General features: G+C 45.2%; 1 protein-coding gene across 7 annotated transcripts in view; it reads right to left on the bottom strand.

The window, feature by feature from the left end:
• FOXN3 (forkhead box N3) overlaps nucleotides 1–26780 on the bottom strand; it is a 617803-nt gene that overhangs the window by 288800 nt on the left and 302223 nt on the right. For 3 of the 7 annotated variants that reach the window (XM_033953055.1, XM_033953054.1, XM_033953056.1), the window contains one exon: nucleotides 594–1156. In XM_033953055.1, the coding sequence (XP_033808946.1) occupies nucleotides 594–1142 (549 nt within the window). In that variant the 5' untranslated portion in view covers nucleotides 1143–1156. Of the gene's footprint in view, nucleotides 1–593; nucleotides 1157–5441; nucleotides 5461–6384; nucleotides 6915–26780 lie in introns of those variants that run through there. The other 4 variants (XM_033953052.1, XM_033953058.1, XM_033953059.1 and 1 more) reach the window with 3 other exon arrangements.

Below are 26780 nucleotides of genomic sequence, written 5' to 3'. Positions count from 1 at the left end.
TCTGAAATTTGCGTTTCAGCTGAAAATACCAATTCTTTTACAGCTGAAACAAACTCTCCTCCACCACCACCCAAAGGCTCTCCCCTGGTCCTATCTTTAAATACTCTGGTGGTCTCTAGGTCTCTTACAAGCAAGAGCAATCCCAGCAGCCATCTTGGTTGAGGAACCAGAAGGGATAAGAGCAACTAGGGAACACTCTTCCCTAGAAGACTCCATTAGACCACCAGGGTATTTAAAGGTAGACCTGGGTAGGGCCTTCAGGAGCAGGGAGGGAAGGCAGGTGTCTGGCATGGGAGGACCTGCTGAGTGGTACAGTTTTCGGTTTTGCTTTCAGCCGAAACCAAACTGCAAAATTTGGCTGCTGATTTGGTTTCAATTGAAACCAAGAACCTCAATTTTGGTCAACCTCTTAACACCAGGGCAATTTTATAAGTACCTATCTGAGCACGTAAAACTATCCCCTAATGACCAGAGTAGCAAGGACTTAAATGGAATCAAAATTGCTAACAGGGAAACTCAAATCCTTTCGTCTACAAGGAAAGCAAATCAAAGCTTATTCACAATATTGGCAGGTTATGATCCCTGAAACTTACCTGACTTCTGTCTTTGTCCACTTTCTTAAAACACTTATTCAAGGAGAGATTGTGCCTCACAGAGTTTTTCCATCCCGTGGGTGCATTTGCAAAATAGGGAAAATGTTCTAGAATCCAGTTGTATATATCCTTTACAGGCAGTCGTTTCGTTGGCGAGTCCTCAATGGCCATAAATATGAGGCAGCTAAAAGAATAAGGGGGTTTGCAGTTGGGGTTCTGCTTGGCATCGTAGGGCATGTCAGAGTGGGCAGGCGATGGGGGAGGGTCGTCGTCGATGTCCTGCACGGGGCTGACACTCCTTAAGACTGTGTCCCCCATAGTTTTAAGCAAGTTCTTGCTCTCGTGCAACCAGTTTAAATTCGTTAATTCCTCGTCCTCCATAGTCACTTTGTCCTTTTCGAATCTGATGGCAGGCAAAGAAAAATCTAGATCCTCATCGTCCTGGAGCGCCTTGGAGAGAGAGCTATGCCGGCAACACTGACTCAGTCCATTGGCAACACTAATTCCTGAGCCCTCCGTCTTCTTACTGGGAGGCATGACTGGACCCATTTAAACCGAGGCTCCTGGTAACACAAACACACAACAGAAAGAAAAATCAAGCACTACACATAAACACAAAAAAATATATCAAACCGTTAAAAAAACAAACAAACAACCAACCCCCCCTCCCCTCCCCAACCCCTCATAAATCTCATACAGCAAGTTTAGCAGAATGGCAGTCACAAAGAACCGAGTGGAGGAGGTGGCCTAGTAGTTAGAACTGCTGCCTCAGCACCCCGAGGTTATGAGTTCGATCCCCGCCTGCTCTGGGCAAATCACGTAGGGATCCCTTTTACTAAGGCGCGCTAAACGCCAACGTGCCCATAGAATATAATGGACAATTATATTATTATTATTATATATTATTATTATTATTAAAATTATTCACAATGGTAAAAAATACGATCATGTAACACCTTTTTTAATAGACTCACACTCATTAATCAACGAATAACATACAAAATACTACTCTTAACATTTAAAACATTATCCACTAATGAACCACAATTCATAGACCGGTTTCTAGTTCCATATAACTCGACTCGTTCCCTGCGGTCTACAACACAAGGGCTGCTTATGGTTCCTTCCTTGAAAATCATTGGAACCAGACGTCATGACATATTTTCAGTTATGGCCCCTCTTACCTGGAACACTCTCCCCTTATACATAAGAGAAGTTAAAGATCTTAATTTATTTAAAATCAACTTAAAAACTTTTCTTTTCAAAGCTTCTTTTAATCTTTAAAATAACTCTTTTTATCCATTTTATCCCAATCCTAATGTTTTTTCCTCTACTCGGCTTTCGCTCTCTTTTCTCTCGAAAAACAGCAATTTTGTAACTTTTTGCCCACCTTTGCCCTTTCCTTATGTATCTAAGTTCGTCTGTATTGTCAGTTAGTGTTTTCTTACCCCCCTTTTAAGGTTGTATACAATATATTTTTAAATATTACTCGCTTAGTATGCAATAAGCGATTTATCAAATTTAATAAAACTTGAAACTTGAAACATGTTAGCGTTTAGCGTGCGCTAATATCTAGCACGCGCTAAACGCCAACGCGCCCATAGAATATAATGGACATGTTAGCGTTTAGCGTGCACTAATATCTAGCACGCACTAAACGCCAACACATCCATTATATTCTCTGGACGCGTTTAGCGCACGCTAAAAAGGCTAACACGCCTTAGTAAAAGAGGAGGTGACTCTCTCCATTGCCCCAAGTACCACAGTTAGGTTGTCAGCCTGCCCGGACAGATAGCGAAATTACTTAACACCTGATTACTATTTCAATGAATTGGAAACTGCTTAGGGTGAATCTCTTCATGAAAAAGCAGTTAATAAATTTAAAATACTGTAATATGTTCAAAGCCTGCATGCGTCACTGCTCTCTTTAGTCAACTGTGACCGTCACAAACCAGAAGGAAGAATCTTAACGGGGCCCCTGCCCCTCCTCCAATCACTGCTCTTTCCCATTTACCTGGCGTCACCCCCTCTCCCCACTGCTCTCTCTCCTCCTCCCTCTAATCTGGCACCACCCTTCTCTGTCCTACTTTACTCGACCGCTCACTAAAACTCTGCCTCCCCCCCTTCTCTCTCGTCCAACACCACTGCTCTGTCGTCTGCTCCTCACAACCTAGTGGCCTCTTACTCCCGTTTCCGTTCTTATCTATCTCCAGCCCTTCCCGGGCTGTCAGGCCTCTGCAACGCCTCAGGCAGCTGAGGAGAATGGGAGAAGAGAGGTCGCACTTGTTGATAATCTGGAGGCACACAGTGAAGGAGCTGTGATTGGTAGGGAAGAAAAATGCTGGTGAAAGAAGAAAAGGTATCATTGACATAAATGCATTTTTTCCCATTAAAGGATGCTATTCAAATGGATTTAGCAAAACCACTACAGTTTTGTTTTTTTTCCAGTAATTCATTAAATTGGATCGCAAACCTTTTTTTCATGTGTCATGGGATCGACATGGTTGGCTAATTAATAAACACTATATACATGCCCAGAATATAGGTTACACAATTGCATATCTTCATAATTAAGGATAAACAGGTTATTAGGGCCTCTTTTACGAAGCTGTTTAGCACGGACCGCTGCGGTAACGGCCCCGAAGCCCATAGAGATTTAACGGGCTTCAGGGCTGTTGCCACGCGGCTTTGTAAAACAGGCCCTTAGGGGGACCCTTACACTAAAGCAAAGCACATGTTAAATGCTAATAAGCCCATGCTAAAATCACCTACTGTTTGAAGATACAGAACAATGAAAGCAAAATTTTACATTCAAAGGCATGTTTTAGACCAGGGGTGCCCAATAGGTCGATCGCGATCGACCGGTAGCTCGCCAAGGCAAAGTGAGTCGATCATCCAGGACTCACTCTGCCTTGGCGATCTATCGGGCCGATCAATCTTCCTCTCCCCGACGTCAATTCTGCCGTCGGAGAGGAAGTTCGGGCCAGCCAATCGCTGCCTGGCTGGGCGGAACTTCCTCTCCGACGGCAGAATTGACGTCGGGGAGAGGAAGATTGATCGGCCTGAAGCAGAGAGAGCAAGGGGCGGCGTCGGCGGTGGCTTTGGGGCCAGTTATCCATTGGTGGCATTTGGGTCCTGTTCCCCGATGGCAGCGGCAGTGGCTTGGGGAAGGGCAGGGAGAAAGAAAGAAAGGGGGCAGGCAGGGAAACAGAAGGAAAGAAGAGAAACAGAAAAAAAGAAAGGGGGCATGAAGAGAGAAAGAAAGAAAGGTCAGGGAGAGAGGAAGAAAAAGTTGGAGGAGGGAATGAGGTGTGGAGGAGAGGAAGCATACAGGCTGAAAGAAAGATTGGATGCACAGTCAGAAGAAGAAAGTGCAACCAGAGACTCATGAAATCACCAGACAAGGTAGGAAAAATGATTTTATTTTAAATTTAATGATCAAAATGTATCTGAATTTATATCTGCTGTCTATGTTTTACAATATGGGCCCCTTTTACTAAACCACAATAGTGGTTTTTAGCTACCTGCGCTAAAAAATGCTATTGTGGTTTAGTAAAAAGGGAGGGGTGGGTATTTGTCTATTTTTGTATGGTTGTTACTGAGGTGACAGTGCATAGAGTCATCTGCTTTGACCCCTGAAAAAACCCCGAAATAGGAATGATAATTAACAATTCTATGCGTACAGTGTGCGTTGTGTTTTTTTAAAATTTTATTGTTGGTAGATCATTTTGACTTGGGCATTTTAAAAGTAGCTCCCGAGTCAAAAAAGTGTGGGCACCCCTGTTTTAGACTAATTCATTCAAGAAAAGTGGCCTGGTTTAAGCTTTTCATGTCACAAAAATGAGACAACCAGCCGCTAAGAGATTCAAAGAAGAGAAAGTTAGCTTGCCTCCTATCGAAATACTTTTATAAACTACAAAAACATACGTGAAAGTGCAAGATGCCATTTAGAACACACAATCTCCAGTTCTCTAAGTTTCTGCAACCAAGCAGAGAATGATGTTTTGGGAGGTACTTTATCGTGTTTGCATTGTGATGATAATTGATTGTTTGATTTCTTTTAATTTATATATCTGCAATGCATTAACGGAGTCGAGACGATATTCTTTGTAAGATTTTTTTATTACGTATATTTTATTTTTAAAACTCAATAAAAAAAATTATTGAAAATTATTACACAGCTACTTTCAATGTTCAGATATGATGAGCCTTAAAAATAACAGCGAACTAGACAGTCAAACAGGAAACACGACGTCGGCCCTCACTCGCACTTCTGCACAGCTTATAACTTCAAATGGAACTTTCAGCTCCTGTGAGCTAAGCAGGAAAATTATATCATGGCTGACAGTAAAGCTATTTCATTGCATTGTTGCTATGACAACATGCTGCTCTCTTTCTGTTTAATTTGCTTATCTGCCAGTAGCCTCTCCAAAGGGTTAACAGTCCTTCTCTCTTTTGCTTCTTTTTTTTTTTTTCTTTGGGGGGGGGGGGGGGTGTCACGATTTGCAGAGATCACCGATAACAGTTACCCCTCTGCTACCTTTAGGAAGGAGTCTTTTCCACATGTAATATGATGCGGCCCGCTCTGCAAGCAGCCACCCTGTCTAAATTTAGGACTATCCACAATACAGAAATCCGAAGTGGTTGACTTAAGAACTTTTTCGTGCCTTCAAAACCCACAAGTGGCCAATTTGGGATATAGTTACAGAAGACTAGCTAATTCCTTTCTCTCCCCCCCCCCCCCCCCACGTCTACACAAAGAAAGGGCTGCATGAAAACATTTTTAATCTCTTGTCAATTAGGCTACAGCAGCTCCACCACATATGTAAATAGTTATTCAGTGGTGACCTCAAAAACTTTCCTGCTCTCTGCTGTCGGCTTCACATGCTGTTGCTGGCATATAAACGGGCTTCCCTTCCAGCAGGGCTCCTTTTACGAAGCCGCGTTAGCCGTTTAACGCACATAATAGCGCACGCTAATTTGCCAGCTGCAACCCCCTCCTCTTGAGCAGGCGGTAGTTTTTCGGCTAGCGCAGGGGGGGGGGGGTTAGCGCGCGCTAAAAATGTGCGTGCGATAAAGCCGCTAACGCGGCTTCGTAAAAAGGAGCCCTTAGTTTTTTTTGAAAGCACCTATTAAAGTCTTTAGAGAGCCTTTCAAACTCTTAAGGCAGCTGCCTAGCCATCTTTGGGAAGGGAAACTAAATGTAACCAAAATTGTCTGCTTTGTACACTGTAGCACACATTTCGACATTACAATGTAGTTCAAAAAAACCAAGCCTATTTGTAGCAACGAGGGAGCCGATGATTGGCTGAACCTTTGGTCAATCAATACTGTTGCTAAGAGACGGAGCAACTGCTGTTATTCCCATACCGTGGCCCTGAGCACATATCTTCAGAGCTGGTCAATGTCACACGAGCTCCCTTTCCTTGGGGGGGGGGGGGGGTATGTGGTGTCCCTTGGAAACTCCTGGCCCCGGAGAGCCCGCCTCGATCCCCACGGTGCAACTTTTCCCCCTCGCCCCCTTCCTGTTTTGTTAACAGTAGGGAAAAGAACAATCGGCCGCGTTCCATTCTCTCCCCCTCAGACAATGAGCGCTCTTGTTCGTTAAGAACGTGAAAAGTCTTGCGGGGCAGAGAATTCCACGCTGGCAAATGAACTCTGCCCCAGCCCGCCCGATTCGCCTTTTCGGCGGTGCCACAGTAAAAACAAATGGGGGAGGGGGGAGGGCAAACATGACAAGAGCTTTAGAGGAAGAATTGGGAAGCCGCCGTCGCTGCCCCAAGCAACTTACCTGGCAGAGAAGCGCGCCAAGGGCGGGGGCTGTCGCTCGCTAATTCGGCCAACTTTGGGCTCCCAGGCGGCGGCATAGTTTGCTCAGGAAGCGCGAGCCGAATGCCATCGATCGCCGCCGCGTTCCCGAGGCGCTTTGCCGCTTGCAACGTGAGCTCGGCTCGAAGCGCTTCGGCAGCGAACGTCTCCGGGGAGGGGAGGGAGGGGGGAACAAAAGTTCCGAGCCTGCTCTCGAGGGAAACGTTGGGGGGGGGGGGGCAAAGTCCCGTCCTGAGCGCCGCCGCTTTGCCCGAGTAACGAGGCGGAATGACTCCGAGTGCGCGTAGCCAACCTTAACATGGCGCCGCGCGCCGGGAGGCACTTCGGCTTGGGACGTCCCAGGCCGCTGGGGGGAGGGGCGGCGCTCGAGGCCTCGGCACCACGAAACCCTCGCTGGCGTTTCGTCTTAGAAGCTTCTCTCGTTCTCCCCGACAGAGCGCAGTGGCCTTCGTTCGTTTTGAAGCTGACCATCCCCCACAGCCCACCTTCAAACTTCATTGGGGGTATACCCAGGGGTGGGGGGTCTTAGGTAATGGCACCCCTTCCCCCATATCCAGGGCAAAATTAATTTGTCGAGGGCCCCTAGGCACACAAATACACTGGGCCCCCCTGCCCCGCCCCACCCCATCATGCGCCCAGGCAGAAACAGGAAGCTGCCTCAGAGGGAAGCTTTGGGCAAGCAGCACCGCTTGCACAATTACAATTCCCATTGCCTTTCTTACCCGCCTTGCTTGCTTGTCTTACTTTGCGTTGATGGGGGGGGGGGGCGTTGCCAATCGATGCTGGAGGGGCCCATCGCCGTTTGGAAAAAACAATGTTGATGCCCTTTTTCATCGGGTCCCCCTGTCCATTTCGGGTCCTAAGCACGTGCCTACTTGGCCTATTGGTTAATCCTGCCCTGCCCTGCCCATATCTCTAACTTTCCCGGTGCAAACAGCATCACGAACTTGCTGCCCACGTCAGCTCTCCCTCTGACATCATTTCCTATGCGCAGAACCCAGAAGTGATGTCAGAGGGAGACCTGGCACAAGCAGCAAGTTGGCATTGCTGCTCGCGCTGACAAAGAGTTAGAAGTATGGGGGGGGGGGGAAAGTGAAGGCACCTGGCAGGGGGAGAAGGGGGGCAGAGAGGCGGACAGGTGTCGGCACCTGGGGCGAACCACCCCCTTCCTTATTACGCCACTGGGTGTACCTTCAATGGTTGTGAGCATTTACAAATGCATTCTTTTTTTGTCTGTCAAGAAAGTTCTAATCTAATCTGCCATTTGTGAGTCGCACAAACCTGTACAAGCTCAAGGCGACCGATCAAAGAGGAAGTGGAAAAGTAGTAGGGGACGGGGGCATAGAGAAGAAAGAGGAGCCTGGATAGAGAGGCAGAAAAGCAGGGGTGGGGGAGCCATTCAAAAGGTCTCTGAGGGACCACCTCCCAGGCCTTGCATTGAAGAACACTGCTGTAGAGGGTGGGCTGATCGGTTCATAGTCAGTGGCGCGCAAGACGTCAGCGCGCTGACAATCCACCGACAATTCGGCGCAAGACAGAAGCACGCGGGGGAAAAAGTAATTTTTAAAGAGCTCCGACGGGGGGTTTGGGGTGGCAACCCCCCACTTTATTGGTTAGTGTTCGTGCTGCTGTTGGAGGGGGGTTCAGAGGGTTGGAAACCTCCATTATAGCGAAAACGGAACTATTTCTGATTTTTTTCGGGAAAAGTTCCGTTTTCTCTATAATGTGGGGGGTTTCACCCCCTACCCCACCCCCCGCAACGGCAGCGCAAACACTAACCAATAAAGTGGGGGGGGGGGTTTGCCACCCCAAACCCCCAGTCGGAGCTCTTTAAAAATTATTTTTTCCCCCGCATGCTTCTGTCTTGCGCCGAATTGTCGGCGCACTGGCGTCTGGAGCGCGATTATCTCGTCACCGGGCTGATCATAAGAACAGAAGACTAGCCTTACTGGGTCAGACCAATAGTCAATCAAGCCCAGTAGCCTGTTCTCACGGTGGCCAATCCAGGTCACTAGTACCTGGTCAAAACCCAAGGAGTACCAGCATTCCATACAGAATCCCAAAGAATAGCAAGATTCCGGAATCCCAAAAAGTAACAAAAGATTCCGGAACCCCAAGGAGTAGCAACATTCCATGCTACCGCTACAGGGCCAGCAGTGACTTCCCCCATGTGCAGATGGTGGGAGCCCCAGCCTGTGTTCCTGCCCTAAAGGGCCACCCCATAGCCTTTTTAAACTAGGATTGCTCTGCTACAAAAGTAAACAGCTCAGGTGGTCACATCTTGACTGAGAACTGTCTGAATCGCTTCTCAAGCTACAATTATGTGAAGGAGTAGCCTGGTAAGCGCAGTGAGGCGTAAAGTAGAGGACTCTGGTTCAAATCCTGCTACAGCTCTTGGATAGATTTTAAAGGAATTATCCCTTCCTTTGTACTTTTGAAATAAATAAAAAATAGTCCCCCCCCCCCCCCGACCATTTTTCTGTCCTTTTTACAGCCTCCCCCCTCCCTTTGTGCTTTTGAATTAGGTAATGGCTGAGTTGTGAAGAGATTAAAACAGAGCTGCCTGAGGGAGGATTTCAAAAACTGCTGTGTCTGATGACCATGAGGGTGTGGCCCATACCAACCATCCTAAGAGTTAGGGAGGCTGCTATCACCTTCCAAGAAGGGGGTGGGTGGGAGGGGGGAGGTAGGGAAACTTGATAACAGTGGCAACACATAAGAACTCTCCGTAAAGTTAACCCAAGAGTGAACAGGCAAATGAAGGTCCTACCTGTGGACAGAGATGCTAAATTATCCAGTTCAAGGTCAAAAACCTTTTGGGACGGTCCTGCTTTTCAACTTACATCCCATAACAGGGTGGGATTTTTAGTTCCTGATTCTGTCCATTGAAATCACTGCAGCAAATCCCATTCAACAGAATGTGTTGATCAAAAAATCCAGCACTGCCTCAAATCTGCACTAGAGAATTGCACGGGGACAGCAATCCCACCCGTCCCCGCCAGGATCCTCTCCGTCCCCACCCGTCCCCGTCAGGATCCTCTCCGTCCCCACCCATCCCCGCCAAGATCCTCTCCGTCACCACCTGTCCCCGTCAGGATCCTCTCCGTCCCCACCCGTCCCCGCCAAGATCCTCTCCGTCCCCACCTGTCCCCGTCAGGATCCTCTCCGTCCCCTTCAGGATCCTCTCCGTCCCCACCTGTCCCCTTCAGGATCTTCTCCGTCCCCACCCATCCCCACAAGGAATTACCTCCATCCCCGCCCGTCCCCATAAAAAGCAGCAATTACTTCTGACAGGATCATCAATTTCACAGTTTCTTTTGTGTTTGCGCTGCTGTTTTCCTTGTGGAATCTCTTTGGTGGAACCCTTTTTTTGTTTTCTGTTCAGATAATTAACTTATAAACCCCCTCTTTTACTAAGGCTGACGTATCCATTATATTATATGGACGAACCCTGCTTCCAAAGCCTTCCATCCCCGTGGGAGTCCCGTTGGCTATAGAGGGGTCCCCGTTGGAGTCCCGTGGGTTAGGGGGGGATTCCTGCGGGACCCGCGGGATTCCCGCGATCCCCGTTCCCGTGCAGACCTCTAATCTGCACCCTGGTACTGGGTAACTTGGCATCATTGCAGCGTGGGGGCACATGTGAGATCTATGTCTCTGCACTGTCAGTCACCTATTTTGCCTGGCAGTGCACAGACTTACCGTGCCCTTAACATGGTCCGTAACCGGTTCCAGCCGCTTTAGCATGCCAGTATTTTACCGGCCGATTATCAGAACAACCTTTTCTGAGCTTCCTACCAGACTCCAACTCTGCCATACAAATGTAGTACAACAAGGTCATTAATATTAAAATGGTATATTTAAAAGAGAAACTATAGGCAATTCTCTATCTTCATGAAAATACTCCACAAGTTATAGAACCAATATATATCTAAAAAAACGGTTCATAGACAACCCCGTGAAAGACAAAGGTGCGCGCCGACAACTGAGCGCAAGACGGAGGCGCGCGCCGCAGAAAATTACAGTTTTTAGGGGCTCCGACGGGGGGTTTTGTTGGGGAGCCCCCCCAGATTACTTAATAGAGATCGTGCCGGCGTTGTGGGGGGTTATAACCCTCCACATTTTACTGTAAACTTAACTTTTTCCCTAAAAACAGGGAAAAAGTGAAGTTTTCAGTAAAATGTGGGGGTTACAACCCCCCACAACGCAGCACAATCTCTATTAAGTAAAGTGGGGGGTTCCCCCCACGCCCCCCCCCCGTCGTAGCCGTAAAAACTGTAATTTTCTGCAGCGCGCACCTCTGCGCTGCGCTCAATTGTCTGCGCGCGCCTTTGTCCCGGCGTGCTTTTGACCTGACACCAAAAAAACACAATATGCTGTGTAATAGTAATAAATATTCATTAATATAAGTGAGGTGCTCAGTCACCAACCGATCCGTGCATAAAGTACCGTTAAAAGTACAAGCGCCGGTTGTACAACAGGGACCATCATAGCACTCACAGTCCCTAAACCTTCCTTATACAGTAATAATTGTCAAGAAGAAATGAAAAAACACTTATCTTCAAATAAGCAAAAAGAAGGTAGCAAATGCTTTGTTCAAATCTAGCGCTCGTAATAGATATCCATCTCAATAAAGACTCCCCAAATTTGAAACTCCCATAGCCTCCCTTCGACTCGAGTTTCGCAAAAAGTGTCGTGAGGAAGGGGATATCAGCTACAGGCTGGAGGCATTCTATCCATAGGTCCCCTCTGAAATTCTTAACAAACTGTACATTGTAATTCGTTGCATTTTTTTTAAGATTCTACTTACTATAATTTCACTGACTATTCTACTTTTGTAACTCGCTGATTGTCCAGCTCTCTTCAATGTGAACCGCCTAGAAGGCGCAAGATTATGGCGGTATAGAAGAATAAAGTTATTATTATTCTGCCACTATTTCTGGCAAGGTCTAAGCCAGGGGTGCCTAAATGGTCGATCGTGATCGACCAGTAGATCGCAAAAGCAACACGAGTTGACCACGTTGCCTTTGCGATCTTGTTCTTCCTACCTCCCTGAGCCAGGCCAGGCGCGTACAAGCGCCAGACCCACAAGCCTTCACATCTGACATCAATTCTGACGTCAGAGAGGAAGTTCTGGGCCGGCCAATCACTGCCTGGCTCACCTGGAACTTCCTCTCCGACATCAGAATTGATGTCGGAGGTGAAGGGTTGTGGGTTCGGCGCTTGTACATGCCAGGCTTAGCTTGGGGAAGTAGGAAGAAATCGGCGTGGTGGCTTGGGTGGGGTAGGGAGAAAGAATTGGGGAAGTTGAGAATTTGGCGTAATAGTTTTGGGGGGGAGCTAGGGGATAGAGAAAGAAAGGCAGGCAGCGGGAGAGAGCAAGAAAGACAGGCAGGCAGGGTTAGGGGAGAGAGAAAGAAAGAAAGGCAGGGGGGAGAAAGAATGACAGAAATAAAGAGGGGGCAAGGGGAGAGAGAAAGAAAGAGAGACAGAAAGAATAGGGGGGGCAGAAAGAAAGAAATATTGGATTTACAGTCAGAAGAAGGAAGTGCAACCAGAGGCTCATGAAATCACCAGACAAAAAGGTAGGAAAAATGATTTTATTTTCAATTTAGTGATCAAAATGTGTCCATTAGGGGGTCTGGCGGGAGGGTTTGTGGGGCGGTGGAGGGGGTAGCAGCAGGGGAACACAGCGGCAACAGCAGGATGGAGTAGGCATCCCTTGGGGGGAGGGTCCGGGCAGTGGCGGGTGAAGGGGTTGTCAGCGGAAGGGGGGACTCTTCTTTCAGCTGAGCTGGCAGATCTTGGGGAGACCTGTGGCTCGGTTGTTCAGGGCAGGAGGAGCAGCTTTGACAAGACAGAGGAGCTGTGCTTAGCGATTGCTCTTCTGAGTAAGTGCCAGGCACAATTCCTCCCGCTCTTTGCTGGCGATTCTCCGCAGAAATAGCGTGCATATAATTTGCATGCTATTATGCTGAGAATTGCCCATCAAATAAAAGTTGCTCCCATGAGAGGCACTATGTCGGCTTACTGGATTTCACCAGCCAGTTTTGAGAATCATCCTCTCAGTGGTTTGTTAGCTCTTAGGAGCTTGAAGTTTGGCTTGGGGACCCATTCAATTTGAATGCTTTTCTTAAACATTTATTTACATAATAAGGCTCCGGCTAAGTTGTTACCATTTAATTAAGGTGCCATGTAAGGTTTATTAACCCTACTGTTAGGTTTACCTGGGCTGGGTCAGGATGTCACAGTTGCCCACTGACCGTTGCAATGCAATAAAATGACCAGTCTTTGATTAGGTTCTGAAATGTCTATTTGCTTTTCAACAGCATATCCTAGGCCTTGAGATAAGCTTTGGGCTTATCTCAAGGCTGTTTTGTTTCAGACAACTCCAATTGCCAGCTCATAACCCCACCCACACAAGCTCCAGCCCCTGTAAAATGCTTACAAATGGCTCTTTTATCAGTTTTAAAGGGGAAGGTGCATGCTAAACTCTACTCAGCCTTTACTGTCAGCCTCAGAAGTTGTAAGGAAAACCTGGGAGAGTTCCATGGCATGTCTAAGTGGTAGACAAGAAACAGTATGGCCTAGATTCACTAAGGGCACGGATCGGATCATTTGCATGCATGAATCGGAGGATGATCAGGACAGAGGTGAGGGAAATCGGGTCGCAAAGGGGTTGCTAAGTAGTCAGAACTTGATTGGTGGGCTTAGTGAATCTAGCCCCATTTCTTCACAAACATGTGTAACCTACAATCCCTAGGGCTGACACAGATCAGAGAATTCAACTAGAGGTCTGCAAGGGAATGGGGATCGCGGGTCCCGCGGGAATCCCCCCTAATCCACGGGACTCCCACAGGGACTCCCCCTCTAGCCAACGAGACTCCCAAGGGATGGAAGGCTTTGGAAGCAGGGTTCGTCCATATAATATAATGGACACATCAGCCTTAGTAAAAGAGGGGGTTTATAAGTTAATTACCTGAACAGAAAACAAAAAAAAGGTTCCACCAAAGAGATTCCACAAGGAAAACAGCAGCGCAAACACAAAAGAAACTGTGGAATTGATGATCCTGTCAGAAGTAATTGCTGCTTTTTATGGGGACGGGCGGGGATGGAGGTAATTCCTTGCGGGGATGGGTGGGGACGGAGAGGATCCTGGCAGGGACGGGTGGGGATGGAGAGGATCCTGATGGGGATGGGTGGGGACGGAGAGGATTCTGGCGGGGACGGGCAGGGATGGGTGGGATTTCTGTCCCTGTGCAACTCTGTAAATTCAACTCAATAGGTACTCTTTGTTTTGCCCTACAAGTTTTCTAAACCCTATCACATCCACTGTTGGATTGATAAGATTAGAAGATCAGAGGGAAAATGAAGTTAGCATGCTAATGAAAACTAACAGAGAGAATGAAACCACTGAAAACATTACCCTGGTGCATAAGAATATAGCATGAACCATGCTGGGTCACACAAAGGTCAAGGAAGCCCAGCATACTGTCTCAACAGTGACTCATCTGGGGTTACAGGGAAATATGCTGCAAATTGAAACAGCATTTCCTTATGAAAGTAACTGAGATGACACTAGTTACAAGAAAATATCTTCATTTATGTAAATTTCGTTAATAATATTTATACGCTACCAATGGCTTACAAAAAATGGACAACTATGAATTCATTTATTTATTTAATTCATTTTCTATCCCGTTCTCCTCGAAGAGCTCAGTACAACTCGAAAGGGTCCAGAGAAGAGCGACTAAAATGGTTAAGGGGCTGGAGGAGTTTCCGTACAGTGAGAGATTAGAGAAACTGGGCCTCTTCTCCCTTGAAAAAAGGAGACTGAGAGGGGACATGATCAAAACACTGAAGATAATGAAGGGAATAGACATAGTAGATAAAGAATTGTTCACCTTCTCCAAGTTAGGGAGAACGAGAGGGCACTCTCTAAAGTTAAAAGGGGATAGATTCCATACAAATGTAAGGAAGTTCTTCTTCAACCAGAGAGTGGTAGAAAACTGGAACGCTCTTCCGGAGTCTGTCATAGGGGAAAACACCCTTCAGGGATTCAAGACAAAGTAGATAAAGACAGGTTGTTCAACCTCTCCAAGGTAGAGAGAACGAGAGGCCACTCTCTAAAGTTAAAAGGGGATAGATTCCGTGCAAACATAAGGAAGTTCTTCACCCAGAGAGTGGTAGAAAACTGGAACGCTCTTCCGGAGTCTGTCATAGGGGAAAACACCCTTCAGGGATTCAAGACAAAGTTAGATAAGTTCCTGATGAACCAGAACGTATGCAGGTAAGGCTAGTCTCAGTTAGGGCTCTGGTCTTTGACCTAAGGGCTGCCGCGTGAGCAGACTGCAGGGCACGATGGACCACTGGTCTGACCCAGCAGCGGCAATTCTTATGTAGTTAACAGGTTACAATTTACAATGGTAAAGTACAAGTTTTTGATGCAAGTTTTATCCTAACTGAACACATACTAGGGATCTAATACCAATATACATAATATAGAGTTTACAAGATAAATTTGACATAGTTACAGTGCAAGATTTATCAATATAAGTTTTTATCCCATGTGACGGTACACCATCAATAGCATGCAGGACCATTGCGCCCTGACAATTCCGCTGCATTAAATGCGCCCACCAAGTGCGCAGGTTTTTTGTGACGCAATTATAAGTGTAGTGGGGGGAATTTAGCGGCAATCTTCAACATCATGCAATTATGAGAGCATAATTGCAGTAGGGGAGGGTTCCCCCCCCCGAAAAGTGGAAATGGGAAGGCTTCGGGAGGAGATCGGGAGTTTTAAGTGTAGCGGGGGGGTTACCACACCCACCCTCAACAATAGTGCGAGTGTGTTGGGGGGTTCCCCCCCAAGCCCCTCCTCCTCCCTCAGAACGCTAACGGGAAGGCATAGAGGGCGATAAGGGGCAGTGCTCATTTGTCCTGCACGCAAATGTTGGGGCGGAAGTTTCGATGCGTCAATGTCCTGCGTGCATTTGACGGGTCACCCATGTGACACATACGGAGGCTCTAGTACCAATATACTATACATTAATATTTCTTTGTAATCTATCCGACATAGGCAGGGGAGTTAGGTGAAGAGGTATGTTTTAATTTCTCTTCTAAAGTTGAGGAGTCCTTTAAGGGATCTGATCTGCGGGAACAGTCGACTCCATTGGTTCGATATGAAGTGGGAGTAGGAATGTCATTTGGCAGTTTGCAGTTGTAGGGTGCGACCAGGAGGCGTTTTGAGGCATATTACATCCCGAAAACGGCAGGACCTGTTCATCACGTACGGAGGAAGCTTAGTCATCATGGCACCATGTCGTGTAAGGTTTTGAACGCTAGCATCAGGCCCTTGAAGACACGTTTAGCTACAGGTAGTTAGTGAGCCGACGATAAAGTCTGGGAGACAGGGTCGTGGGCACAGTATATTGGGAATAATAATCCAAATCATAGTTACCAAAAATCAAATAGGATGCAAGGAATTCTTAGGAAAGGGATAGAAACATGACAGCATCTAATCTCCCATCTGCAGCATCCACTGTCTCCTTCTCTCCCTATTGGTTAAGGTTCTTAACATTTGCATCTCTTCTCCCTATGGGCTAAGGCTCTGTGCACCTGCATTGTGAGGTCATAGAGCTGCCCATCTGCAGTAACCATTATCTCTTTCTCTCCCTATTGGCTAAGGCTCGTAACATTTGCATCTCCTCTTCCTATAGGCTAAGGCTCTGTGCACCTGCATTGTAAGGTCATAGAGCTGCCCATCTGCAGTAACCATTATCTCTTTCTCTCTCTGAGAGATCCCATGTGCCTATCCCAAGCCCTTGTGACTTCAGACACAGTCTCTGTTTCTACCACCTCTTCCGGGAGACTGTTCCACGCATCTACCACCCTTTCCATAAAAAAGTATTTCCTCAGATTACTCCGGAGCCCATCACCTCTTAACTTCATCCTATGCCCTCTCATTGCAGAGTTTCCTTTCAAATTAAAGAGACCTGACTCATACGCATTTACATTACGTAGGTATTTAAACGTCTCTATCATATCTCCCCTCTCCCACCTTTTCTCCAAAGTATACAGATTGAGATCTTAAGGCTGTCTCCATACGCCTTATGACGAAGACCACACACCATTTTAGTAGCCTTCCTCTGGACTGACTCCATCCTTTTTATATCTTTTTGAAGGTGCAGCCTCCAGAATTGGACACAATATGCTAAATGAGGTCTCACCAGAGTCTTATACAGGGGCATCAATACCTCCTTTTTCCTACTCGCCATACCTCTCCCTATGCAACCTAGCATCCTTCTAGCTTTTGCCGTCACCTTTTCAACCTGTTTGGCCACCTTAAGATCATCACATACAATAAGACCAAGAATATTATAATACCTCTGTATTGCTCCATGGTGCAACCTCACCTTGAGTATTGCATTGAGTTCTGGTCACTGTATCTCAAGAAATATATAGCAGAATTAGAAAAGGTTCAAAGAAGAACACCCAAAATGATAAAGGGGATGGAACTCCTCTCGTATGATGAAAGGCTAAAGAGGTTAGGGCTCTTCAGCACTGAAAAAGAGATGGCTGAGGGGAGATATGATTGAGGTCTACCGAATCCTGAGTGGTGCAGAACGAGTAAAAGTGAATCGATTTTTTTTACCCTTTTTAAAAATTTACGAAGACTAGGGGACACTCAATTAAGTTTTAAAACAAATAGGAGGAAATATTTTATTCACTGAAATAATAATTAAGGACCTCTTATGAAGCCACGCTAGAGAATGGGCTTTGGGGGATTTACCGCGGCAGCCTGCACTAATCAGCTTCATAAAAGAGGCCCTAAGTTCAAGAACTTGTCGTCAGAGGATGAAATAGAATGGTTAGCAAAGGTTTGGACAAGTCTGCTATTGAGACACACGTGGCGGAAGCCCTGCTTGCCCTACATCAGTAGCATGGAATCTTGCTGCTCTTTGAGGAATCCGCATGGAATGTTGCTACTATTTGGGTTTCTGCCAGGCACTTGTAACCTGGATTGGCCACATTGGAAACAGGATACTGGGCTTAGATGGACCACTGGTCTGAGCCAGTATGGCTATTCTTATGTTCTTATAACAATAACACATAAAATACTATGTAAGACAAATATAACAATAACCTTGAGTTATAAGTTGAGTAAAACCTCATATTCAAACACATCAAATAATCAGATAAATCAGTCAATTGATGTATAACACATACAAATCTAGCAGCAAAATGTATCTGCGCTAAAATGACTATATAAAAGGTTTGGAGAAGAGGCCTCTGAAAAATTGAGCCCATATATTCAGTCCAACAAGTGTCCTGTAATAGGATTAAGCACAGACATTAGCCTCTGAAATAAAACTCCAAAAAAATCAACCCCCTTCCCCCCTTTTACAAAACTGTAGTGCTTTGTTTTGCGCCAGCCACGGCGGTAAGAGCTCTGATGCTCATAGGAATTCTATAAACCACACTACGGTTTTGTAAAAAGAGGGAAAAGTACTTCAAAGTTTAACGTATGCAGCAATGTACTTATCTTGATAACTGGACCTCCTTTGGAGCCGCAAAAAATGCTGCAACCACGCCCGTGCTGGGACGATTACTATAACTGAAAAAGATCAAGTGTGTAGCCTAGGAATATCTGTCGCTTTCCGACCATATCTCAGGTGGTATCTTCCTCATTTTACTACCTACAACAATTCCGAAAAATAAGGAACTACTTTGCAGAGTCTGACTTTGCCCAACTACTCTATGCCTTAGTACTCTCCCGCATGGATTACTGCAATGCGCTATTGAATAGACCCACTGCAAAGAACGTACATCATCTCCAGTGTGTTCAAAACACGGTGATCGGGCTTCTAGAAAACCGTGTCCACAACCCTGTCTCCCAGGCTCTAGCGTCAACTCACTGCCTGTTCATAGCCAAACGTGTGTCTTCAACGGGCTTGTTGCTAGCGTTCAAATCCTTGCATGACATGGCGTAGGGCAATGTGATTGCAAAACTTTCTTCGTACATGCCAAACTGGTCCCTCCACTCCCAGGATGAAATACACCTCAGAACAGCCCCTGGTCATGCCCTTCAAATGCAAACCGCCAGACGACTTTCCTACTCCACTTCATACCGAGTCGCTGGAATCGACTGCCCCCGCAGATCAGATCCCTTGAAGGACTCCTCAGCTTTAGGAAAGCAATAAAAACATACATGTCCTTGACCGATGGACTACAAAGAAATGCATATTGGTACCAGATCCCAGTATGTGTCACGTAAGGAAAACTAGTATTGTAAAATCTTGCACTGTAACTATGGCAAATCCAACCTGCAAACTGTCTGTGTGTCAATTAGGATAAAACTTGTACTGGAAAACTTGCACCGTAAAGATAACTATTTGTACTAATTGTAACCGGTAAACTGTATATTAGTATTAGACCCCTGGTATGTGTCTAGTTAGGATAAAAACTTGTATTGTAAACTTGTACTGAAATTATGACAAATTCAGAGTAAATCGTAATCTGTTTAACCTGTAAAAATAGGAAACTAGAAAAAAAATAAAGGACTGAATTTTCCACAGAAGGAGCAATCCAAACACATAAAGACTGTGGAAACTACAATGTTCTTGACTTTACTCTTTATGTTTTGCAAAAATCTTCAAATGATGTTGACAACTTATCCACATTGAAAAAAACTGCACAAACCCGACACAGGCTGTGTTTCGGCAAAACAAGCCTTCCTCAAGGGACCAAGAAGGGATATTTGGAATATGCGAATGTGAACGAGTTGTCCAAATTTTGGAGTAACGATGCAATCTTTGAAGCCAACAGGCAGAACGCTGATTTGTGACTTTTAACCATTTTAATGTCTCAATCTTTTGTGGTGTTATATACAAAAACTTTTCTCTGTTTTTAAGATTTATGTCAGGGAAGCAAAGAGGTTAAAAGGGGACATTTTAAAGTTAAATAATGTATTAAGACTTATGGCAAAAATGTCTAGTGTTTGTAGACTGGCTTACGGTGATAACCTAAGTTTCTAACTGATTTAAATTTGAGTCAACCTTTTCCCCCCCCCGTTTTTGGAGTCTTGTTTTATATTCAGATCGGTTTATATTCGAGTATATATGGTAACATAACAAAACAGGTAAAAAGCTTGAACCAAAAGAGAAGTTTTCAACAATTTTTAAATCTCTGCAGATTTATCAACCAGTCTTAATTGTCCTCCCTTTTAAGACCATTTCCACCTACCGTAACTTGACATCTTGATTTAGCCAGGTTGAAATACTTGTTTCAAAAGTAAACAGCGTAGGGCAAAGCTGGCAGCTGTGGTGCGCGCGCCAGAGATACACGCGAAGCTGCGGAAAATGAATGCCAGAAAGCTTATGTTGGTCACGAATTTAAATAACCTCCCTTTCCTGAAACAGGTCTGTTGCGTGCAGAAAAAAAATCAGGGTAAGGGGAACAGACGAGATGGGAAGAGTTTCATGGGATCACAAGAGCAAATCCCACCCTGCCAGGAGCCAGACTGCCCTGCTACAAGCCCGCCAACTGCCAAACTGTTATTTTAACACGCAGCCGAACAGAAGGCTCCCGTAATGACAACCACAGACCTCATTTAAAGTCTGAAAAGGTGACTAATGAGCTCATTCATGTTGGTTATAAATTATTCACTCCCAACACTGATCCCACTCCAGACAAACGGCAGAGTCAACTTTAAACACAGGGATCCGAGGCCTCCCTGGTAGACTTATGCTTATAAAACTTTCACCAATATACAGACCCTGGTCTCTTTATTGTTATGCGTGTGTGTGTGTGTGTTTTTAATATACTGCTTCTAAGCGAGTTACTACAAGCAGCTGATACATTCATTCATTCATTCATTCATCTCTAGATGCGTTTCTCTTTATCTTGCTCGTATTGAAAAGCATCGCAGCAGCTGCGATTTCGAAGAACTATTGCTTTAAGAATGAAGACCCTGAATATGCAATGAAGGCTTTACAACCATCTAGCCATGTTATTTGGAGGAAGCATTAATATGCATGGCAAAGACAATAAAAGGCCACTTTCAGCCATGTGTAAGGGACTTGTTTTTGTACTGGTTTACTAAAGAGAAACTGGGCCAAATCCACGGCACTTTCCAAAAACAGAGGATATTTTCAGAAGGATTTCTGCAGGCGAAGCAGTGCTTTTTACACACAGAAATAGACATTTTTTTTGTTATTTCTGAAATTTCATATATTATTCATTCAATAATCCAAACTGAGACCACCTTTTATGAAGCTGCGCTAGGCTTTTTTATCACCAGCCACGGCAGTATTATTAATAATAATAATAATAATAATAATAATAATAACAACAGTTTATATACCGCAGGACCGTGAAGTTCTATGCGGCTTACAAAGATTAAAAGAAGGTACAAATAGATTGACGCTCCGACGCTCATAGGAATTATAAGAGCGTCGGAGCTTTTACTGCTGCGGCCGTCGATAAAAAAGCCTAACGCAGCTTCATAAAAGGGGAGGGGTTAATGACAGATATAGAATTAAAACAAACAGGAAATAACCATCAAATAGTCCTCTTTTTTAAAAAAAAATTTCTATTCCGCTAACAACCTAAGTGGATGGCATGAAAACAGACACAAAAATATTACATATCAACCTAACCACAACAATTAACAGCCCCACAACCCTTCCAACAGTCTATCTGCACAATTTTCTCTTTCAAGGTCACCCCAACTCTAATAGAAGGCCAAAAATAAGGTAAATCGATATAGGGGGGAAAATCGTAATATTATAGAGGCCACAGAGTGGCTATTACAAGCCAATTAAGGATTAACTATGGGAACTGCCAAAATATTTAACGCTTCTCACTAATAGAAAAATAAACCCTGAAGCTCTTTCAGTACAAGGAAAAGAGAACATTATTCACCATAAAGTATAAAACAGAAACAATACCTAATAGAAACGTTAATTGCTCTTTTATCATTTGCTCTTTTATGCATTTTTGGATCTTCAATTATTTATTTGTCCTCCCATTCCTTTTGTATTTTACCTTAACTGTCGATTCTTTCCTATCAAACATTGTATTTCCTCCCCTTTTGTCCTATTGTTTGCTTGTTTTTGTATTATTTACCATGTTTTAATTAGTTTATTTTTGATGATTTTATACCCTTGTTAACGTTACTCTTTATTTTATGTACATTTTAGAAATTTATTTTATTATGTGTACATCGCTTAGTAATTGTAATAGGCGATTAATCAAATAACAAATAAACTTGAACTTGAAACTTGATTAAGGCTGGGTTTTACTAAACGGCGCTAGAGGTTTTTAGTGTGGGCCAGCGAGGTAAATGCTCTGACGCGTTGGAGCATTTACCTCACCAGCCTGCGCTAAAAACTTCTAGTGTCGTTTAGTAAAAGAAGCCCTAAATTTAAAATAAATTAAAAAATCAATTGTCCCACTCAAAGTCAGGACTCAAAGTTTTAAGGCCAAAAAGGCCCAAATTCTGTAACCGGCGCCTAATTTTGGGGGTGCCCATCTAGCTAGGTGCCTATCTAAATTGATTAACAAGCTCAATTAAGCTTTTTAATCAGCACTAATTGACACTTAGACGCCTATCAAGATAAAGCGATTCTGCAATACGGCGCCTCTAAAAATGTAGGTGGCCTTCAAAATAATAGGCGCTATGCACATTAGGCGTGGGCGTGGCTGCATGTTGCATAATCGCTGCTCTTAAGCGTGCTTTTGCGCTCAGCTAGGCGCCTAACTTTTGGCTGTGCCTAGAGCTGGCCTATTTCTTGGGCACCTCCAAAATAGGTGCCACTCGGCGTGATTCACTAAACAGCACCGAATTTTACTTGAATCGGCTGAAAAATGCTTAAGTCGGCGCCTAACTTTTGGGCCCTTCTTATAGAATTTGCCTTTAAGGCCCTACTTCTGAGTTGGGTCCAAAACAAAAATCAAGAAAAAGCACCGAATACTTCCATAAACACGTCCCTCACATGTCCAAGACTTCATTCTGACAAAAGAAATAAAAGGAGCAAAAGCAGCTCCATGAGACGGCAGCAAATGGACAAAGTGGAACACTATGAAATCCAAAGCGCCTTTAATAAAGCATAAAACAGTGCAAATAACAAGTTGCTCTCTGGGCGAACAGACTCAATTCAAAGTAGTTGCTTTCTCTCAATTTCACGCAGACTCTTTCAGGAGAAGTAAAACACGCCTTACAAACTCACTGGTCGAGATGATATCAATTGATATTTAGAACGCAGTTCAAAAAGAGAATTACAGAAAATGAGCTATAGCTAGTAAAACAATCACACCCAGAAATGCTGAAAGCTTAAATGAAACCTCTCACAAACACAACCCAATTCCAACATCTTAATCTGACCCGATTCCAGCAGAACGGTTAGCAATACAGGGCTAGATTCACTAAGGGCACAGATCGGATCGGATCCGTGTCCAGGGGGCCTGATTCACGAATCGCCCTCATGCAAATGAGGGCGATCGGAATCACGCCCCCAACCGAGCACCCGGATTACTCTGTAGTGATTCCGACGCATGCGCAGACCATCTGCAGATGGTCTGCGCATGCGTCGAAGAGCAGTGACTTTTAAAAAACTTTAGTCCAGCAAGCCCGTGGTTTTTAACCCGCTTTAAACCCACGGGTTAAAACCACGGGCTCACACTGCGCAGGATGGCCAGGGCAGTGCTTGGGGTAGAGAGTAGAGAGTTGTGTGGGGACAGAAATCCCACCCATCCCCACCTGTACCCGCCAGGATCCTCTCCTTCCCTACCCGTCCCTGTCAGAATCCTCTCCGTCCCCACCCATCCCCGCAAGGAATTACCTCCATGCCCGCCCGTCCCCATAAAAAGCAGCAATTACTTCTGACAGGATCATCAATTCCACAGTTTCTTTTGTGTTTGCGCTGCTGTTTTCCTTGTGGAATCTCTTTGGTGGAACCCTTTTTTTGTTTTCTGTTCAGGTAATTCACTTATAAACCCTCTCTTTTACTAAGGCTGACGTGTCCATTATATTATATGGACGAACCCTGCTTCCAAAGCCTCCCATCCCCGTGGGAGTCCCGTTGGCTAGAAGGGGGTCCTGCGATTCCCGTTCCCATGCAGACCTCTAGTAGAGAGCTGGAAAGTCGGGGTAGACAGCAGGCAGAGAGCAGGCAATGGCAGTCGGAAAGCAGTGAACGACTGGTCCCCAGCAGTCGCTTGTTTGCGATCGGCCAGCACAGTCGGTGTTGCTGGGTTTTGTTTGTGAATCATCAACTGCTTACATTTCAATGCCATTCCCCCTCGTATGCATGCGCGGATCGGAGGATGATCGGAACAGAGGTTAGTGAATCGGGTCGGAGGGAAATTGGGTCGCAAACCGATTGGTACACGATTGATTTGCTTAGTGAATCTAGCCCAAATTTCTTAATGTCACTAAGGGCTCTTTTTTACAAAGCCGTGGTAGTGATTCCCCCGCAGCAAATACACCAAAGCCCATTCCATTCCTATGAATTCCACAGGAGAATCGCTACCACGGCTTTGTAAAAGGGGCCCTAAGTCTGAGGAATTCGCCAGAAAAAAACATCAAATCCAAAGAGTCACTTTTTGCTATCCATCGTCCAGCCATGCAAACTCTGAACGCTCACCCAGATCAAGATTGGCAGTAATGCTGTAATTAAGAAATAGATAATTAAAAGATATTATCTGTAGAGAAGAGTCTGAATAGTGTCTTCTAGCTAGTTCAAAATGGCCTCAGATCTTCCCACATCTAGACTCAACTACATAACTGGCAGAGGGAATATGGTGACTCCAGGTCAATGACACGGTTTATTCCACTTAAGGGCTCTTCCCATTCCCCTAAATTGGGAAGATGCCTCCAAGATGTTCTCCCTCCATGGGAGCGGCAAACCTCACTCCTTCTTGGACAGTGAGCCCTCCTGAGCTCCCAGCCAGAATGGTTCTGGGTTGTAGAGGTGTATTTCACACGTTAGTCTAGCCCAGGGGTAGGCAACTCTGGTCATCGAGGGCCGGAATCCAGTCGGGCTTTCAGGATTTCCCCAATGAATATGCACTGAAAGCAGTGCATGCAAATAGATCTCATGCATATTCATTGGGGAAATACTGAAAACCCGACCGGATTGCGGCCCTCAAGGAGGGACTTTGACACCCCTGCAATACAGGAAGAATGAGTAATGATCACGGAGCTCGGTCCAACATAACCTCCTCTGGCACCATATTGGTCCTCTAGCAGGTTTAGGACATGCGTTGTCTGGTTTCTTCTCAGAGGCCTGTCTGATATTGATGTTCTAATAGCATAGGACAGATTCTTCAAACTTTCGAAAAATAAAAGAACAAGAGGACACTTGGAAAAGTTGAAAGGGGACAGATTTAAAACGAATGCTAGGAAGTTCTTCTTTACCCAACGAGTGGTGGACACCTGGAATGCGCTTCCAGAGGGAGTAATAGGGCAGAGTACAGTACAGGGGTTTAAGAAAGGATTGGACAATTTCCTGCTGGAAAAGGGGATAGAGGGGTATAGATAGAGGATTACTGCACAGGTCCTGGACCTGTTGGGCCGCCGCGTGAGCGGACTGCTGGGCGCGATGGACCTCAGGTCTGACCCAGCAGAGGCATTGCTTATGTTCTTATGTTCTTATAGTCCTCCAACTCATCAAAACATAGAAGCCCCTCCACCAAAGCAAAGCAGTGTCCCTTTGGAGGGATGAAAATAGGCTTTTAGAAAACTGCACACTTAGTATGTCCTAAAGTGACCGATTGATAGTGGTAAACGGACTTCACTCAAGGGGAATGGGCATTATCAGTGCTGTGCCACAAGGATCATGCCTTGGTTTGGTTCACTGAACTTTTTTGCAAGTGATTTTGGGGAAGGGCTACCAGTAAAAAGTTTCCTCTTTGCAGACATTATCAGTATTTGCAACAAGTTAGACATCCAGGAAATACTGGATAACATGTGGAGAGATCTGGAGTTTGACAAGTTTCAAGTTTCAAGTTTATTAGGTGACTTAATTAATCGCTTAATCAGGATTTCTAAGCGATGTACACTTTAAAATTCACATTTATTTAGGGGACAATACAATACATACAAATACTTAAAAAGGGCTAATTTACATTAAATTAACATTACTAAACAATGGGTAAGGAGGGAAGAAATACAATTCTTAAAGTAAAGAGAAGACATTAAGGGAAAATACAAAGGGGTAATAATTAACAAAACTATAGCAAAGTTAAATAAGACAATAAAGTAGTAAAATTAAGTTGCGAAGGCATCTTTGAAAAGGAAGGTTTTTAACTCATTTTTAAATTTCCCAAACTCCTTCTTCTCCCGTAAAAAAATAGGGAGGGCGTTCCAAGTCTGCGGTGCAGTACAAGAAAATTTAATGCTAAGTAAATATTGGGTTATGCACTTGGGCTGCAAAACACCAAGGAAGCGATTCAGTAAAGGGGGTGCAACAGTAGACTTGGGGGTGCTTTTATCTGATGACCTTAAAGTGGCCAAATAGGTTGAAACGGTCCCGGCAATAACCAGATGAAATGAAGAAGGACATGGCACTACTCGAAAGGGTCAGGAGAAGAGCAACTAAAATGGTTAAGGGGGTTGGAGGAGCTGCCGTACAGTGAGAGATTAGAGAATCTGGGCCTCTTCTCTCTTGAAAAAAGGAGACTGAGAGGGGACATGATCGAAACATTCAAGATAATGAAGGGATTAGATTCAGTAGATAAAGACAGGTTGTTCACCCTCTCTAAGGTAGAGAGAACGAGAGGGCACTCTCTAAAGTTGAAAGGGGATAGATTCCGTACAAACGTAAGGAAGTTCTTCTTCACCCAGAGAGTGGTGAAGAGCTGGAATGCTCTTCCAGAGGCTGTTATAGGGGAAAACACCCTCCAGGGATTCAAGACAAGGTTGGACAAGTTCTTGCTGAACCAGAACGAACGCAGGTAGGGCTGGTCTCGGTTAGGGCACAGGTCTTTGACCTGGGGGCTGCCATGTGAGCGGACTGCTGTGCGCGATGGACTGCTGGTCTGACCCAGCAGCGGCAATTCTTATGTTCTTAGGTACACAGGGAAAGGAATGGCCTCCCCCATGGCCTACCTTAATCTATACTCCTGGTGTCAAGTGGTCCAGGCAGGAACAATCTCCAATCACTCCTTCCCCTTGTCAGTATCTTCAACTGAACCAGTGGTTTCATACGAAAAGGAGCCAGCGACCCCCCTACCACTAATGGTTATATTTCTATATAAGGGCACCTACTGGGAGGATCAGAAGGGGGTCTATTGCAATTCTTGGGGGGGGGGGGGGGAATCAGAAGCGGAGCCTGTTTTTGTTCCAAGAAGTGGAAA

The sequence above is a fragment of the Geotrypetes seraphini genome, chromosome 7 (genome assembly GCF_902459505.1).
Source record: "Geotrypetes seraphini chromosome 7, aGeoSer1.1, whole genome shotgun sequence".
Taxonomy (NCBI): Eukaryota; Metazoa; Chordata; class Amphibia; order Gymnophiona; family Dermophiidae; genus Geotrypetes; species Geotrypetes seraphini.
This window is presented reverse-complemented; position numbering and strand designations above follow the sequence as displayed.